Consider the following 16,930-nt stretch of genomic DNA (forward strand, 5'->3'; position numbering starts at 1 on the left):
CATGGTATTATCGTGGTACACATTAAACCATTGTACATGTATGTAGATTAGATTAGATTAGATTCAACTTTATTGTCATTACACATGTACAAGCACAAGGCAACGAAATGCAGTTTAGGTCTAACCAGGAGTGCAATAAGCAGCAAGTGCAGGATAAAGGTATAATTTATAAGTTATAAGTGCACTTATAGGAGATATGTACAGGGGGAAGCTATGGATAATATTTACAGATGAAGTACTGTGAACATAATTTACAGATGATAATTAACTACAATTAGAATGTATAAATAGATGAACACAATATACAGGTTGCTATTAACTATAATGTAAGTTGCAGGTAGATTTGAACATAATATACAGGTTGCTGTTTACTAAAGCAGAATTTACAAATAGACGTGTAGATAGATTTATCACAGATTTACAATATGTATATGTGCAAAGGAAATGTGCATTTACAAATGGGTATGTACAGTGTAGTGCAATGAATATTAAGTAGTGCAATGGTAGTGGGGAGAGTGTAGGGTGTGTGAGGGGGGCAGAGGTGTCAGTGGGGGGCAGAGGTACCATGGTGCTAAGTTTTATCACACATTTTTGTTGTTCATATCCTGTTAATAAAATTGTTATCATAAAGTCTATCTGTAAATAGTAGCTTTATGAGGCCATGTTGCTATATTTGTCACTGTTCTGATAAATATGTTTTATATCCTCTCCTTTACCGCACAGGTTAAGGATGTGATGAAAGATGTCATGGCAGACCTACAGCAGACCAACAGTGAAAAGATTCTGTTAAGCTGGGTCAGGCAATCCACTAAAAACTACAAAGACACCAATGTGGTCAATTTCTCCACCAGCTGGGCGGATGGATTTGCCTTCAATGCTCTCATTCACAGCCACAGGTGTGTGGGGGTTGTTACTTTTGGGTGTTTTTTTGAAAATCAAAGAAAGTCGCTGGTTTTAACAACTAATGAAATTGAAAATGAATGTCTTATGTATTGCATGGTTGAATCCTAGCTTGGCCTAAAGCAATTTTTGAAGCTGATTATGGCTTATTGTTTTTCTATTTTTCCATGTAGTTCATTTGGGTAATGAACCAGCTGTTTCGATCTGCTTTTAGCTATTTCAAGCATATGCACAGAAAAATAATTCAAGTTATTAACTATCCTATATTAATTACATCATCTGCTTTGTCTTTATTGTCAGGCCAGAGCTTTTTAACTGGAGTGTGGTGGAGCAACAGGATAATGCCATTGAGAGACTGGATCATGCCTTTACCGTTGCGGAGAAGAGTTTAGGCATCGACCGACTGTTGGACCCTGAGGGTATGACCTCCTCTTTTCTTCTTGTTCACATTAGCCTTTGAAGTTTTTCTGAGTATTACAGACAGGGCTTTTTAGTTTAGTTTTTTTGGACGAGAGGAAACGTCTTGTTACATCAACATCTAAAACAGAATTTCATCACATAATTTATGCCATGGGGGTTTAACTCATAGATGAGCTTGTACCACTTACGGTATGACTGGTTCTCTACGGACAGATCCAAAGAAAAGAAAAAGATCTAATATACGTTATATGCATGCTGTTTCTTTTTCTTACAGATCAGCGCATAGAGAACATATATATATATGTTTTTTTTTAAGAGAAATTTTTATTTAGCAATAAAATAAGCAAATGTTTTCAACATTTATAATAATCAGAAATGTTTCTTGATCACCAAATCAGCATATTAGAATAATTTCTGAAGGTTCATGTGACACTGAAGACTGGAGTAATGATGCTGAAAATTCAGCTTTCAGCTTCCTTTTTTCACAGGAATAAATTAGATTTCAAAATATTTTAAAACTGAAAGCAGTTATTTTAAAGGTTGTATCAGCGATTTCTAGCCTGAAACATAAAGTGTAAAATTCAGCTGATCTTTCATCACGATCCGCTCGCTGCCTGCCCCATAAATTGTCTGTGAAAAAACCGCGTCTCTCTGGTCAGCCTAGGGTCCGAGATATGCCAAAAAAACAATCGGCACTACCAACCATTCCACAGCAAAAACAAACATTGTTCCAACCAATCAGCGTCAGGGGTTTGGTGTTGTGGACTTTCGCTCCGCCTCCCTCACATCCCTGCACCAGTAGGAAAGTCCACAACACGAACCCCCTGACGCTGATTGGTTGGAACACGGTTTGTTTATCTGTGGAAAGGTTGGTAGTGCCGATTGTTTTTTTGGCATATCTCGGACCCTAGGCTGACCAGAGAGACGCGTTTTTTTCACAGACAATTTATGGGGCAGGCAGCGAGCGGATCGTGAATAAAGGTCAGCTGAATTTGACACTTTATGTTTTAGGCTAGAAATCGCTGATACAACCTTTAAAGGTGCTATAGAATGGAAAACTGAATTTACCTTGGCATAGTTGAATTCTAACAGTTCTGTACGTGGACATGACATACTGTCTCAAACACCATCGTTTCGTCCTTCATAAATAAATCTGGTGTTTGCAAAAGACCGCTGAAAAAGACGCAAATCTTAACATAACACCGACTATGAAGTTATAGTCGGGATCATTAATAGTTATTCCCCCAACATTTGCATAGCCGAATCATCAGAAGTTCTGCAGGTAGGCTATTGTGAAAAAAAAATTAAACAAGGACAATAGCGAAAATGGCAGATCACGGGAATAAATGTTATGTTCCAGGTTGTGCAGGAGACGTTAAGTGCAGGAATGGGTTGGTGTCTGCATTCAGAAAGGCACGAAAATAAATTAAATAAGTATCTAGCATTCTAATAAAACAACGGTAGCCACTAAAGGGACATGGCTAGCTTCTTGCTAGCGGTAGCCTGTTACATTGCAGTACATAAGATTTCACTTACCACATAAACGGTGTAAGGGGAGATCACTGCATGAACGATGGCAAATGCTTTGCAGATCCTGAGCACCACTGACAAGCATCTAAACTTGTCAAATGTGTGGTAAGTACTGCTGCTGTAGTATAACGTTACACAGAGCACATGCGATCGCAAATCTCAAAAGTGAAAGTAAAAAGTGATCGTGCATTCAAAACGGCAGTTTCAATGCCTTGCATATTAATAGCGTCTCGGGCTCTGTGATTGAATATATTTTCCTCCATGTGTTTCCTTCCTCCATGAAATGAGCCACATTGTGAAACAGCCAATCAGAGCAGAGCTCATTATTATTATTCATGAACCTTCCAAATAAGGTAATAGCAGACCATTTCATTCTAGGGATAAATCCTAGGGTTGTAAATGGACTGCTTCTCGAGAATTTTTGCCTTACCTAAGCCATATACCTTCTATGTAGATATCAGAGAACAATTTAAAATATTGTATCGATGCATTCTATGGCACCTTTAAAGGTGACCTATTATGCCCCTTTTTACAAAATATAAAATATGTATCTGATGTCCCCATAGTGTGTATGTAAAGTTTTAGCTCAAAATAGCTGTAAATAATTTTTATAGCTTTTTCTATAGCTTATTATAATGCTACTTTTAGGGTATGAGCCAAAATGCGCTGTTTTTGTGCTTGTCCCTTTAAATAGAAATGAGCTGGTGCTCCCGGCCCCCTTTTCAGAAGAGGGTGGAGCTTCAAGAGCCGGCAAAAACAAAACGCACTGAAAATGTCAGAAACTCTCAATAATGCTGTTCAGCCTTATATGTTCGAATCGGAAACAGTTTAAAAGTCAGTCATCTGATTGTGCTGTGCATAATAAATGCATGTTCATGAATTACACAGACGGGGAGCGCGGCACAATACAAATAACGACGGTGCCCCTGATTATGAGCTTGACAAATTCAAGCGATCAACTTCACATTGCATTCATATGCAATTTTTATCTACCACATTCCTTTTTACGATCATTCTGGTAGCTTGTGAAGGCAGCATCAGTGACAACAGGCAATGGTAGCTTTAGCAACATTAGCCTTAGAGAAGTTCTGATGTTCGCCCACAAAGCGTTGGTATTGATCCCTTTTTCAGAAACACCCTTTGAACTGACCCTCATTTGTGAGGCGGTCCAGAGTAAAATGATTGACACAAACATACGACTTTAAAGATTTTTTTATTTTTTCCCGAGAAATTTAACCACAGTTTCCTCAGAGTCTCAGATGGAGGTAGTCTATGGAGACTCCTATGTTCGTTGGTGCATTCCAAAACACACTGTAATGCCTCTTTGGCACTGACATTGTGTATTTCCAGAAGCTACAGCAAGAAAACAGTAATGGCGGACTGCTGCTTCTCACTCAGTCCTGTGTCTATGCTAATAGGGCTGAGATGGTCACAAATGGACGGGATTTCTCTCTACGATGACGTCAATGTAGAGAGAAATCTGGAATTGCGTGTTCACAGAGACTGTTTATGATTTATTGGATTATAAAAAATGAGTGAGTGGATTTTTACCATTATAGGCTGGTTGTTTTTAAACACTGCAGTCACACAACTGTGTCCAAACACCCTATAAAAGTGTTTTTTGTGTAATAGATCCCCTTTAAATTGTAGCATGTTTCACAATATTGCAGTTTTTGCAATAAATGCAGCCTTTGAGAGCATAAGAGCCTTCTTTCAAAGCATTAAAACAAATCTTATCAATTCTGTTCTTTTAAATACAAAGCAATGTAGAGATCTTCTGCTTCTTACATTCATTTAATGTAAAAAAGACATTAATAGTCTCACATATGTGTCTTTTAGGAGTTAGATTAATCAGTTAAATCAATTAAGTCTTTGCTTAACTCATGGGCATATCTTCTCTCCTTCGCAGATGTTGCTACAGCTCATCCAGATAAGAAATCCATCATTATGTACGTCACCTCCCTGTTCAAAGTGATGCCTCATGGCGTGAGTATGGAGGCCATCCAAGAGGTGGAGACCCTCCCTCGAGCTACAGTAACCAAGGAGGAGCACTTCCTCTTTCAAACCCAGCAGCGTTACTCCCAGCAGGTCAGAGGAACGCACACTCATAGACACGCACAGTTTTGAACGGTATGCAGTAATCGTAATGCATGGGCCCATTATCTCTGGCGCCACATACGTCTAATATGAAAGCCTGAGACTTCTCTGGTTTCAAAAAGGTTTTCAGACGTTCTCAGGATGTCGAATGCACCACTAGCTTGTCAACACACTTTGCCAGCTGACATTGAATTATGTTTTGTAATTTGTGATCTAATTTTGCCTCTCTGCATTCCGACGTCCTCATCGTCCTTCTCACTGCCATATCCAGCTCATTTCTCCATCACTCAACTCTCCTCAATATTTTCATCCATCTCTGTGGTGTTTGTTTTGCTTATTTTGGTCTTTCTTTTCTGCGCTACCTCTCTTAGATCACAGTCAGTGTGGCCCAGAGTCGTGTCCGCAGCCCGTCTCCGTCCTATAAGCCTCGGTTCAAAAGCTATGCCTTCACTCAAGCTGCCTATGTCAAGACGCCTGAACAGCAGAGGAAGTTCCTCACCACACAGGTTGGTTATTGTTGACTGCTGGTTCTTTCATATTGTTGCCAGGCATTGTAGTTTGTTTTTGCTGTACAACAACCTTAGATCTAAATCACAGGGCTCGCAAAATAAAAAAAGCCAACATTTTTTATACAGAAAACTGGATAAGAGTTGACATGTCAGTCAAAAATTATTTAAAACACAAATATCAAAGAAGCGATTTTATTTCACTATTTACATGCTATCTGCGGGATTATTAAAAAACAATTTAAAGCTTTTTATGACCCGTTTTAAGACCTACACAAATAAAATGATCAATGTATGAGTGGGGTAGGGCAATGTTTATGGTAACATTAAACCATAAAATGACATGATTAACAGTTTAGATATATGTTTTCACAAAACATTTTTAACCAGACTGTAAAAAAAAAGATGGACAACACGTCTCTAACATTGTCAGTATGGCCGCTTTTATAGAAAATAAAAAATAACATCATTTAGAGCTAGAATCTGTGCAGTAGTGATTCATTTGGAGTTCGAGTCTGCGCAGTAGTGATCATGAGGTGGCACCATCAAACCAAACTTTTGGGAAAAAGTTATTTGAAGTGTAATTTAAATATTAGTTTGGCTCACATCCCATTCTCTACATGGAGAGGACAGGGTTTATGCAGTGGCGTACCACACATCCTAGAGGCCCCCCCGCAAAAAACGAGATGGGGCCCCTCCCACCAGCAGTGATGTCATGCATGAAAATTTATTGTGCGCCAGAGTCCTTCGCTCCCATTTACATAACTGATTAATCAGTAATGAATGTGGTGAATTATCGTTGCATTGGTGCATTTGACCTTACTATTAATAGCATATATCATGTAATGTGCGTATTTGATTGCTTTTCAATCAGATTGAAATCCATGCAGGAATAAATATTTCTATATTTATATTGCGAGCGTTTTGGTGTGCAATGACTTTGACTGCAGATTATGTCGATGTTGCGAGCGCGGGCATTCTCAATACTTAGAAGAGCTAAACTGGACAGTCTTTCTTGTAACATTGTGCTCCGGAGAAATGTCTTGATCATTTCAATTTCGAGAACAACCGATAAGTCTGGTGACAAGTCATCAGTGAACCGCTGCCAGGTCATTGTCAGAGAAGTGCAGCAGCGGACCAGAGCACAAAAACATATAAATATATTCACTTAAATCATTAACAGATTAACAAAAGAAAAGGAGAAAAATGCTGAGTTTCGATTCATTGTGACACGATCCAAAGTTCATGTAAAGGAAAACAAGGGGGAAAGCCGTTTTCTTTCTTTTCTTTTCTTTCCTTTTTTTGCCAAAGCTTTATGAATGATATTGGCTTGTATGAGCAAACAGCATTGGTATGACTAAATTACAAGTAACAGTTGGAAAAAAAAAACAATGCAGTGACCGCACTGGCGCCTTACGCGCACACACATTAACATTGCAACTTGTTCATTTTCAAAATAAAATACATTTGAAAAATATAAAGGTTACAATTCTTAATTTAAATAGTCCATTTAGCGTGAGCAGCGCCTCACTCTGCTGTTGTGAAGGATAATGTTGTGGATATTTGTTGTGGAGAGAAGGGAATAAAATAGCCTAGTTGTGTTTATAATGTCTGTAAGCATTTTGATTTAGGCTGCCGGTATTTTAGCCTATATTAGCTATTTCTGAATGTAATAATTAAATGCGACGTATGTTTTTTTCCCTCTCAAAATGCAATTTTACACATGTAGCCTGTTTTAACTATATAGCAAACAAATATCTTGAAAAAATACTTTAATGTCTTTAAAACGTTTAAAGTTTTTTTTTCTTTCGTTTAAAACATTTGGCTAAAATCTAGAAAAGATGATGCTGCGGCTATGACTAAGCGCAAGGTGACTCTCTTCATTTTTTTCTTTTTGAGTAGCCTAAAGAAAACGCTGAACGGTAATACAGAGAACGCATGAACAGAAACGGTAAAATACAGATTCTGCTCAGAATAAACCACTTTTTTTTTTTTTTTTAAGCCCTACTTAAAGCATACAGAGCCCCGCACATGACATGCAGGGAAAAAATAAATCGTCTGCACGAATTCGTATTTTCTTATGTTACTAAATTGTGCATGACATTACTAAATCGGGACCAGAATTTAGTTAAATCAACAACAAACAAATTATTATATCCTGCACTCAATTTACTTAATACAAGGGAACGAGTTAGTAGTCCTAAGTTGTGCATATGATTTAGTAAAACGAGGGAGCCAAACATACTATTGTGTGCACGCTTTAAAATTTTTCCCCGGGGGCTCCGTAAGCCACTTTAAGCTTAAACATATCCTCTTTGAGTACGACGTGTTTGTTTTAGAAGTATAGTGTTAATGACAAGTAAAATGTGAGAAAAATGTTTTTTCCCCGGTTGTTATTATAGAACATTAAACTCGCTCCACTGCATACCTTTGCCCTGCCTTTTAGAATGCACTGCCTTTTAGAATGTCCTGTGACGGGCCCCCCAAAGGGTCGGGGCCCCCACGCACCATGGGGGCTGTGGGGGTGTCCCGTACGCCACTGGGTTTATGACCTATACTGCAGCAAGCCACCAGATGGCGATCAAAATATTTTGGCTTCACTTGTCACATCTTGTGCGGGACACTTGGGCCTTCTCCCAAATGGTACACTTCACATGCACTTGAGATCTTGCATTAAGTCCATGAGACTGTAGGATGTCCAATTCATAATTTTAGCATTGCTTGCGAAAGGGTGCCTCCTTTGCAGCCACTATGCACTCTCGCTGGCGAGCTCTGCGGCAGACTTCTACTCTATAATCAAAGCGGCGTTATGTAACAAAAGTGTGGACTCGGAGGAAGACCTCGAGGGTTTAGGGTGCGATTTGGGACAGGCCCTTGGTCTGAACAAAAACAGCAGATCATGAGCTTATTGAAAATGCAGTTTAATTCTTTTGTGGTGGCATAAATATAGCGGTTTCCCCTGTAACAACTGTAAACAAAGCAGCGCTGCGCTCATAAATGCTACTTTGTCAGGTGTTACAGGAAATATGAAATGAAAATGCCATCAAAATTTTTCTGAAGACAGTTGGTTACTAACCCCAGGATGTCAGGCTAGCAATTTTGTGAGCCCTGTATCAGTGGTGTCACACTTCAAAAAACTTGTTCCAACCTGTTGATCAAATGTATTATATTGGCCTGGCAGGCAACAAAATTAACAAGAAATGCCATATTTCCAATGACGAAGGGACCTGTCACCTGAGGGATATTTCACAGACTTGGGTGTGTGCTTTTTTGGCTTCACCAATCACATTTGTGATATGTAATAAATGAACACTGAAAATATAAAAATAAAAGCTCATATAATATACTATAATATAAGAGTATATAAATAATTACTAAAATTACACTGGTATAGAATGCTAGGGTGTTGTGGGTGGCTGCCAAAGCATTGTTGTTGCAAAAGTCTTCTGAGTGTTTTTTTTTAACATATTGTTGTGGGTAGATTCTGGGTGGTTAGTCAACCTTAAGATATTTTGGTCCCCAAGATATGACTCAAGTCTCTTCTTCGCTGTCAGTCTATGGAATTTTTTGCCTGTTTCATGGTCGGCCAGGTGAAAACTGTAGACTAAAGGTTGCTTAGAAGAATAATAGCATACCCCTCAAGCTGTGTGATTTGATTTGAGGTTTTATTGTCCACGCCAACAAGTTATACACCAAATTTGAATACCTATAATTAGGAATGTGTAGAAATGTAAGCACCACTAATAAACCAAGTGCTAAATCATAACTCAACACCAAGAGTCCCCTCACAATCTTGAAATTCAATCTGAAACCACCCTGATATTATCAGTCAGCCAGTGCATTTCACTCAAACACATAGGAGGGGAGAGGGTATTTCCCAAAGCAGGAAATGAAAATTAGAAGGCTAACTTTAAAGATCTCCCAGCTTTTGAGGATGAAACAGCCAGAACTCTAGGGGCTTTAGCAATGCGCATGTGTGTACCCATGATTAGCCAACCACTCCTACCGCCTCATTGCCAATACGTTCTTTAGGCAAGTCTTGATTTAATGACAAAAAACTCGATATTTTTATTATTTTTAAATCCATACATCATCTAACCCATTTGTTTCCCGTCTATCTGCCTGCAGTCTCCAGACAAGCCCGATGAACTGCGACCGTCCCCCAGTCCCCTGCCACAGGGGCTAAATGAGCTGGAAAGCTACCAGAGTGCCCTGGAGGAGGTCCTGACCTGGCTGCTCTCAGCAGAGGACGGCTTGCAAGCACAGCCACCCATCTCCTCCTTTGTCGAAGAAGTCAAAGAGCAGTTTCACACCCATGAGGTAATTTGCTAGTTTGTCTTTTGAAGCTTTTGCGGTAAAAGTGGATAACCGTGTTTATAATTCTGCTGGACCCAGGTGATATTTTTTCTCAGCTGGTGATGCATTGTTTGAAAAAATTGGTGTTAATTTCCATTTTGTGTAATGTACCACTAGAACAATGATTGAAGTTTCATTTATGTACTTACTAGATTACGTAACTGGATTTTGGTTGAAAAGTTGAATGTTGAAAAGTTGGCATGAAATGAAAATTCACTGTTTTATAATTAGTTATTGATCTTATTGTAAATGATTCGTCCAAGATTGTTTAATTTTAAAACAACTTCTTTTTGGTGGCCTATGTCAGACCCCTCCAATCATTTAGTCTGCTTAAACCCCTCCCCTTTCTTAAAATCAACTGCAAGCTCCATCCTATCAACAACCAGTGGATGGAACAAAGAACCCAACCTACATTTATTTCTTTTTAATATTTTGTTTTACTCTCATGTATTCCACAATAAGGAAGAAAAATCTGTCGCTAATTTTGTTAAAAGGAAACCCTGGGAAATTAAAACTTGTATGGCTTAATATAGCGTAAATGATGTCACATGGTTGCTGCTTTTTACCGCAACACACTTAGAAATAAGCAACTCGGAAAATAAAATACTAATACGATGCCACATTGTGTGGCTTTTGGTTGTAATTGTCAGTCGAAGAGCAACAAGAGAAACAACGTCTTCAGCTAGCGATAAAAAGATGACTAAAGAATAGGAAGATGCCTGCTCTATGCAGTTTACTGAATAACAGTCACATCACAGATCAGATTTCATTTATCAAGTGAAGAGAGTGAGTCGAGCTGACTGACAAGAAGACGGTAAAAAAGACAATGGCGGAAAAGTTCAAAATGAAATGCAATTTTAGATTTAGAAGCCTGTTGACTTCTGCCATTCATCTAAGGCAATAGTAGAAGTTTCATATTTATTTGGTCCCACAGTGTTTGCTGATTCTTATTTATTTAAAGTTTTTTATTATTATTTCATATTACATCAAGGTGTATGCCGTGCCTCCAGGCTTTCTTATTCATTTTGCTATTAAACATTCTACGTTACTTATTTATTTGATTCTAGTGTTTACTGATTTTCAGTTTTGTATACCTATTTAAACTTTGCGTAATTTGTTTGTTATTTTATATAGGGCATATAACATGGTGTATTTGTATTCGTTTTGTTAATAAAAGTTCATTACGTTACGCTAATGCCGCTAATTTAAAAGTGAAAGTAAAATGCGCATGGCGCGTTTACAAGCTATTTAAAAGCGAATGAGTTAGAAAATTAGGGAAAACTCAAACGAACTAAAAACAAAAAACAGCTTGACGTCAAATTGCAGATAATTTTAAAATGAAAGTAAAATGCGCACAACGCATTTACAAGCTATTAGAAAAGCGAAGGAAGGTGAGGAAAAGAGGGAAAACTCAAACTATAAACAAAAAACTGCTTGACGTTGAATTGCCGCTAATTTGAAAGTAAAATGTGCATGGCACTTCTACCGAAGGAAAGCGAGGGAAAACTCAAAAGAACTAAAAACAGACAGTTGCTAGATGTTGAATTGTTGCTAACTTTGAAATGAAAGTAAAACGGTGATACTGGTATTACCGGTGTTGTCACAAGTTGATTAACCGGTGGGAAAATTTCCTCACCATCACAACCTTACTGTGGATGAATAAAACTTCCTAAAGATCCTCGTCTTTGTTCTCTCCACTTTAGCCCTGATGCTTTTGAGGCTTTTAGTTGACCACAGCTACTGAAAGAGCTCACAAACGGCAGGGACAAGAAACACTAGATGTTGTTCTGGCCGGATGTATTCATGTCAACACTTGTCACAATGCCGCAGCCACCGAAAAAGTTACTTAGCGTGGATTTCACTCGATATCTGGGGCATTAAACTCCTTGTGGGGATAGTCGATGGTATGGCATTTGGCTTAAGTCTACGTTTATATCCATCGCCACCTGTAAGCTCTTTTAGTAGCTGTGGTCATCATATCAGTATTTTTTTTCTTCCTGAGTCGTGTATTCCAATTTGTGTTGGGCAGGTAGCACCAGAGCTCACCAAGTTCAACCGTTTCACATCATTGAAATAATGGTGCCCCCATAGGCCAAAGTATGTATAAAACAATGTGGATTTTTTTAAGTAATGTAAATCGTTCATGGGTTTTCCACTACATATTTCTGTAAGAGACATCATTTATGTTATATTAAGCTATACAAGTCTTAATACCTGGTGTTCCCTATAAAGTCCAACTTAAATGTCATTAATGCTGCCTTTAGATGTTGGAAGGATCATTTTTAAAGATATGGGACTATTTTGAAACTCTTTAAATCTAAACTAGGTCTCCAAATTTCAAAGTGTGAATCATCAATGCAATTATGGCTAAAATAGCTATAATTAATTGTGAATGTTGACTGTACAGTTTAGTTTAGCAATGTAATGTTTAGCATTTTGTGTCACTGACACCAAATTATCACATAATAATGCCGTGCTTCTGCTGAATTGATAAATAATAAGCGCAAGTAATAAAGTAGCCTTGTTCTTGCATTAAAAAGCTTCCTCTCTTTATCGTTGGCACTTTTGTTCTACAGTGGCACCAAAATCACTTGAATCCACATCATGTCTCAATTGTGATGTCAGAGCTTATAAGTAGGATCTTTTCAGAAGGACTAGTGCACAGCTGCCATGTTAGGCTACCAGTTCAGAGCAATTTTTTTTAATGCTCAAAGACAATTTTTTCATGTCTTATATCCTTTCAGCATCAGCAGACTTTAGAGATTGCTTCTAGAGGTAAAGATGATCCAGGAATCGCTATTAAAGCTGGCTGTGTTTGATGTGATTTCATGAGTCTTATGACATGACCTTTGCCCAAGGTTGAAGGCCATACAAAAAATATAAGTCCAGACTATCCTTTTACAGCTTTTGGTGAGCCAAGTCAAAAGGATAGTTCACCTCAAAATGAAAATTCTGTCATTAATTACTTACTGTCATGTCATTCAAACCCATAAGACCTTCGTTCATCTTCGAAACACAAATTAAGATATTTTTGATGAAACCAAGAGCTTTTTGAGCTCTGGATAGCAACCAAGCGGCAACCTCCCGCTCTCTCTATTGAAACCAACACGGAAGTGTCTTAAACTGCAATTCATCGACTGGCCGCTAGAGACTGGCTGCAAAAGGGAGTCAGTCCCATTGACTCCCCATGTTAAAATGCCCAACTTTACAGCAGAAAAAAGTATGTTTACAGCCTGGTTCAAAAAATGGTTTTGGTCTATATAGCTAGTTTTGCCCTTCATGTCAACTGTGAGGGGGGTGAATTTTTTTTATAACTCATCCGTTTAAGTTATATTAAGCCTTAAAGTTCAGCATAATTAAGGGCGTGGCCACGAGTGACAGGGGGATTGCCGCTGCTGTCACCACTGTCGCGCTAGGCGGGCGTGGTTTCAGCAACCAGCTCCACCCACGTCCCGCCTTTTTGCCCATTTTTGATTATCCGGGAGTGACGCGTGGTGACGCGATTCCAAGATGGCGACGGCCGAATCCCGCCCACTATAGGCTTCAAAATAGCGTTTCAGAATCCTACGGGTGACGTCACAGATACTATGTCCATATTTTTTACAGTCTATGATAGCAACACAACTACCACGTTCAAAGCCTAGAAAGGTAGTAAGGATATCGTTAAAATAGTCATTGTGACATCAGTGGTTCAACTTTAATTTTATGAAGCTATTAGAATACTTTCTTTGTGCAAAGAAAACAAAAATAACAGCTTTATTCAACAATTTCTTGTCTTTTTTTTGCACAAAAAGTATTCTCGTAGCTTCATAAAATTAAGGTTAAACCACTGATGTCTATGCAGGCTCAGAAATCTCAAAAAGCTCTCAAATTTCATCAAAAATATCTTAATTTGTGTTCCGAAGATTAACGAAGGTCTTACGGGTTTGGAATGACATGAGGATGAGTAATTCATGACAGAATTTTCATTTTTGGGTGAACTATCCTTTTAACATGTTTCCAAGCAACAGTTACACATTAGTTTTGTCTAATTAAACCTAAAAACTATATTTGTACAAACTACAATGTTCTTCTTCATTTTGCATGTTGCTCTAAAAATGACTCCTAACTACCCATACATTTTCAAGTTTGTCTATAAAGTTAAAATTAAGTCTGTATTGTCCCAGAAATGCTCTCCAGTTGACTCGTCTATATACGTTTATTCAGTATCTGACATCTGGTCAATATAAGACTGATGCTTTGCACTTGCGTGAGACGTATAGGGACGGCTCTAAATTCAGACAGGTGATTAATTTCTTCAAACTAACTTTGAACCCAAAGGGTGACGGATGCTATCTGGAAGTTGTGGGGCTAAGATATATTGTTCCAGAAGTTGTGGGCTGTTATTATTAACCCAGATCTTCGTATGCCCCCTGTGTTTACAGACTCTGAACAAATCAGATTTCTCTGTTCGAGACAGATGGTAATTATGAGCGTTTCCCCTCAGTTTCATATTCTAACATCTTTTAGAATGGTTGGTCTGGGAGTCAAAGGATCAAACTGTGCATAGGCGTGGGTGTGAATTGAAAAGTTATCTGGGGATATTAAATGACTGAGAGGATGGGATGATATAATGAGTGAAAAAGCTCATTGAGGGAAGTGTTAAGGATGAAAACACGTACAGTGAGAGATTTTTTTTTTTTAGTCGACAGTGCAAAAGAAATCGAGACATTAAGAATTCTTAAAGCATATTATTGATTTGGACGTTTTTGTTTGTTGATAGATCTGCTGTGATGGAATCATGCAGTGTTTTGGAGGTTTTAAGAATTGTGTGAATGTAGTCTGTCTTCTAATAAATTTTTAAATGTATATTTAAAATTTTAAACTACTGTTCCAAAGTTTGGGGTTATTGAAAGGAGTCTTAAATATTATTAAAATTTTAAATGTCAGTTTTCTATTTCAGTATACTTTAAAATAAAATAAAATTCCTGTGATGGCAAAGCTGATTTTTTTTTTAGCAGGGAAATCATTCTAAAATGCTGATTTGTGACTCTGTACCACAAAAGCATATGCCAATTTGTTAATAATTAAGCTTTCCATTGATGTATGGTTTGTTGGGACATGAAAATATTTGTCCAAAATACAACTATTTGAAAATCTAGAATTTGAGGGTGCAAAAAAATCTAAATATTGGGAAAATCGCCTTTAAAGTTGTTCAAATAAAGTTCTTAGCAATGCATATTAATAATCAAAAATGAAGTTTTTGATATATTTACAATAGTAAATTTGCAAAATGTCTTCATGGAACATGATCTTTACTTAATATCCTAATGATTTTTGGCATAAAAGAACAATCGATCATTTTGACCCATACAATGTATTGTAAATATACCAGTGCTACTTACAACTGGTTTTGTGGTCCAGGGTCACATTTGTCCTCAAGAAACATTTCTTATTATCATTGTTAAAAACAGTGCTGCTTAATATTTTTGTAGAAACAGTGATGCATTTTTCTTTAATGAATAGTAATATTAATAGTTAAAAGGAAAACCACTTTGGATCAATTTGCTGCATTCTTGCTGAATTTTCTTCTTTCAAAAAAATCTGATGTACATCATACATGTATGTCTGTTTATGTCTGTCCAGGGCTACATGGTGGAGTTAACGTCTCATCAGGGCAGTGTGGGCCGGGTTCTCAAAGCAGGAAGTGTGTTGTTGTCTGGAGGGCAGCTGACTGATGATGAAGAGAGGGAGGTGCGGGAACAGATGAATCTGCTCAACTCTCGCTGGGAACATCTGCGTGTGGCCAGTATGGAGAGACAGAGCAGGTGGGCACATGTTTGCACGATAAGCCTTTAGCCAGGAATATAAACCTGTCTCTCGTTACAGAATAATCTTTGCTATTTACAACCTCCGTATAACTCATGTTTTGGAATATTTCTAGGCTTCATGAGGTTTTGATGGACCTGCAGCACCAGCAGCTGAAGCAGCTCTCTGATTGGCTGGACATAACCGAAACTCGAATTAAAAGAATGGGAGCACAGCCTTTAGGACCTGAACTTGATGACATAAAGCGACAAATTGAAGAGCAAAAAGTATGTACTATAATTTGTGGTGGTTTATTGATAAACAAAAAATAAACAAATAAAGACGTAATTGTCCGTACAGCTTTTACAGGAAGATCTGGAGCTGGAACAAGTGCGAGTGAACTCTCTGACTCATATGGTGGTGGTTGTAGATGAGAACAGTGGTGATGGTGCCACCGCAGCCTTGGAGGACAAACTACAGGTAAATGTTGTCATTGATTTACCCAAGTAGGAGTGTTGGGGTTAATTTTCAATGATAAACCTAACACCGTCTGCAGTGTTCACACTGTCAATGTTTGGCGATTGACAACTGCATTTACTTACAGGTGTAAGTCTTGAAATGTTGAGCCTGTATTTTATTTGATACTATCACCTATAAGCATAGTGACAGTGACTGAAGTAAATATGAAATATGGCGATGTCCAAAAAGTTCAATTGGGACACGATTTCATTTGTCAGATCTGGTGCTGTTAAAATTAGCGTGTTAACGCAGGCAATTATTTTTCCAGTTTAATGGCGTTAAAAATATGCAGTTAATGCAGGGGTGGAGCTAGCCCCCATTCACAACTGCTGCTTCTGTCTCTTTTTTTCTTTACAAGAAGTGCGTTTGTTTAGCTGCAGAACATGTTTACAACCACATCAAACGGGAGACTTTTCAGACTAACACTCTATTTCGCCTCAGCGACAGGTGCTAGTCAAACAAGTGCAGAAAAGGTCCAGGTGACAGGGGAGCTTCAGTATGAAAACAGTGAACTGTGGTCAGATGAGATTGTCAGGCCATATGTTAATAAAAACGAATTTTCCTTTCCTGTCAGCCGTTATACTGCGCTTATAGCAAGCACGCTTCAGTTGCACACAAATGTGGTGACACGCTCTATAGCCTGTATCATTTGCGCTGTAGCCTGTATCATTTCATATTAAAATGTTAATGAAACTACGAGCATACGTGTAAGATCTGCGTCACGTTCAGCAGCGGCAGCTCTTAAAGTAATAGCAGCCAAATAACCTAATAACCCAGCTGCTGTGATTGTCTGTTAATCAAAGAACATTTATCTA

At 38.1% G+C, this 16,930-nt stretch overlaps 1 protein-coding gene across 1 annotated transcript in view; it reads left to right on the top strand.

Annotated features, from left to right (window-relative positions):
* The first annotated feature begins 723 nt into the window (after nt 1-723).
* The window catches only part of dmd (dystrophin), a 138,166-nt gene continuing 121,959 nt past the window's right edge, over nt 724-16,930 (top strand). The window contains exons 1-8 of the mRNA XM_073842260.1: nt 724-896; nt 1,201-1,319; nt 4,760-4,938; nt 5,319-5,453; nt 9,582-9,773; nt 15,435-15,616; nt 15,733-15,883; nt 15,957-16,076. Of these exons, the coding sequence (XP_073698361.1) occupies nt 736-896; nt 1,201-1,319; nt 4,760-4,938; nt 5,319-5,453; nt 9,582-9,773; nt 15,435-15,616; nt 15,733-15,883; nt 15,957-16,076 (1,239 nt within the window). The 5' untranslated portion in view covers nt 724-735. The remainder of the gene's footprint in view (nt 897-1,200; nt 1,320-4,759; nt 4,939-5,318; nt 5,454-9,581; nt 9,774-15,434; nt 15,617-15,732; nt 15,884-15,956; nt 16,077-16,930) is intronic.

The sequence above is a fragment of the Garra rufa genome, chromosome 6 (genome assembly GCF_049309525.1).
Source record: "Garra rufa chromosome 6, GarRuf1.0, whole genome shotgun sequence".
Lineage (NCBI taxonomy): Eukaryota > Metazoa > Chordata > Actinopteri > Cypriniformes > Cyprinidae > Garra > Garra rufa.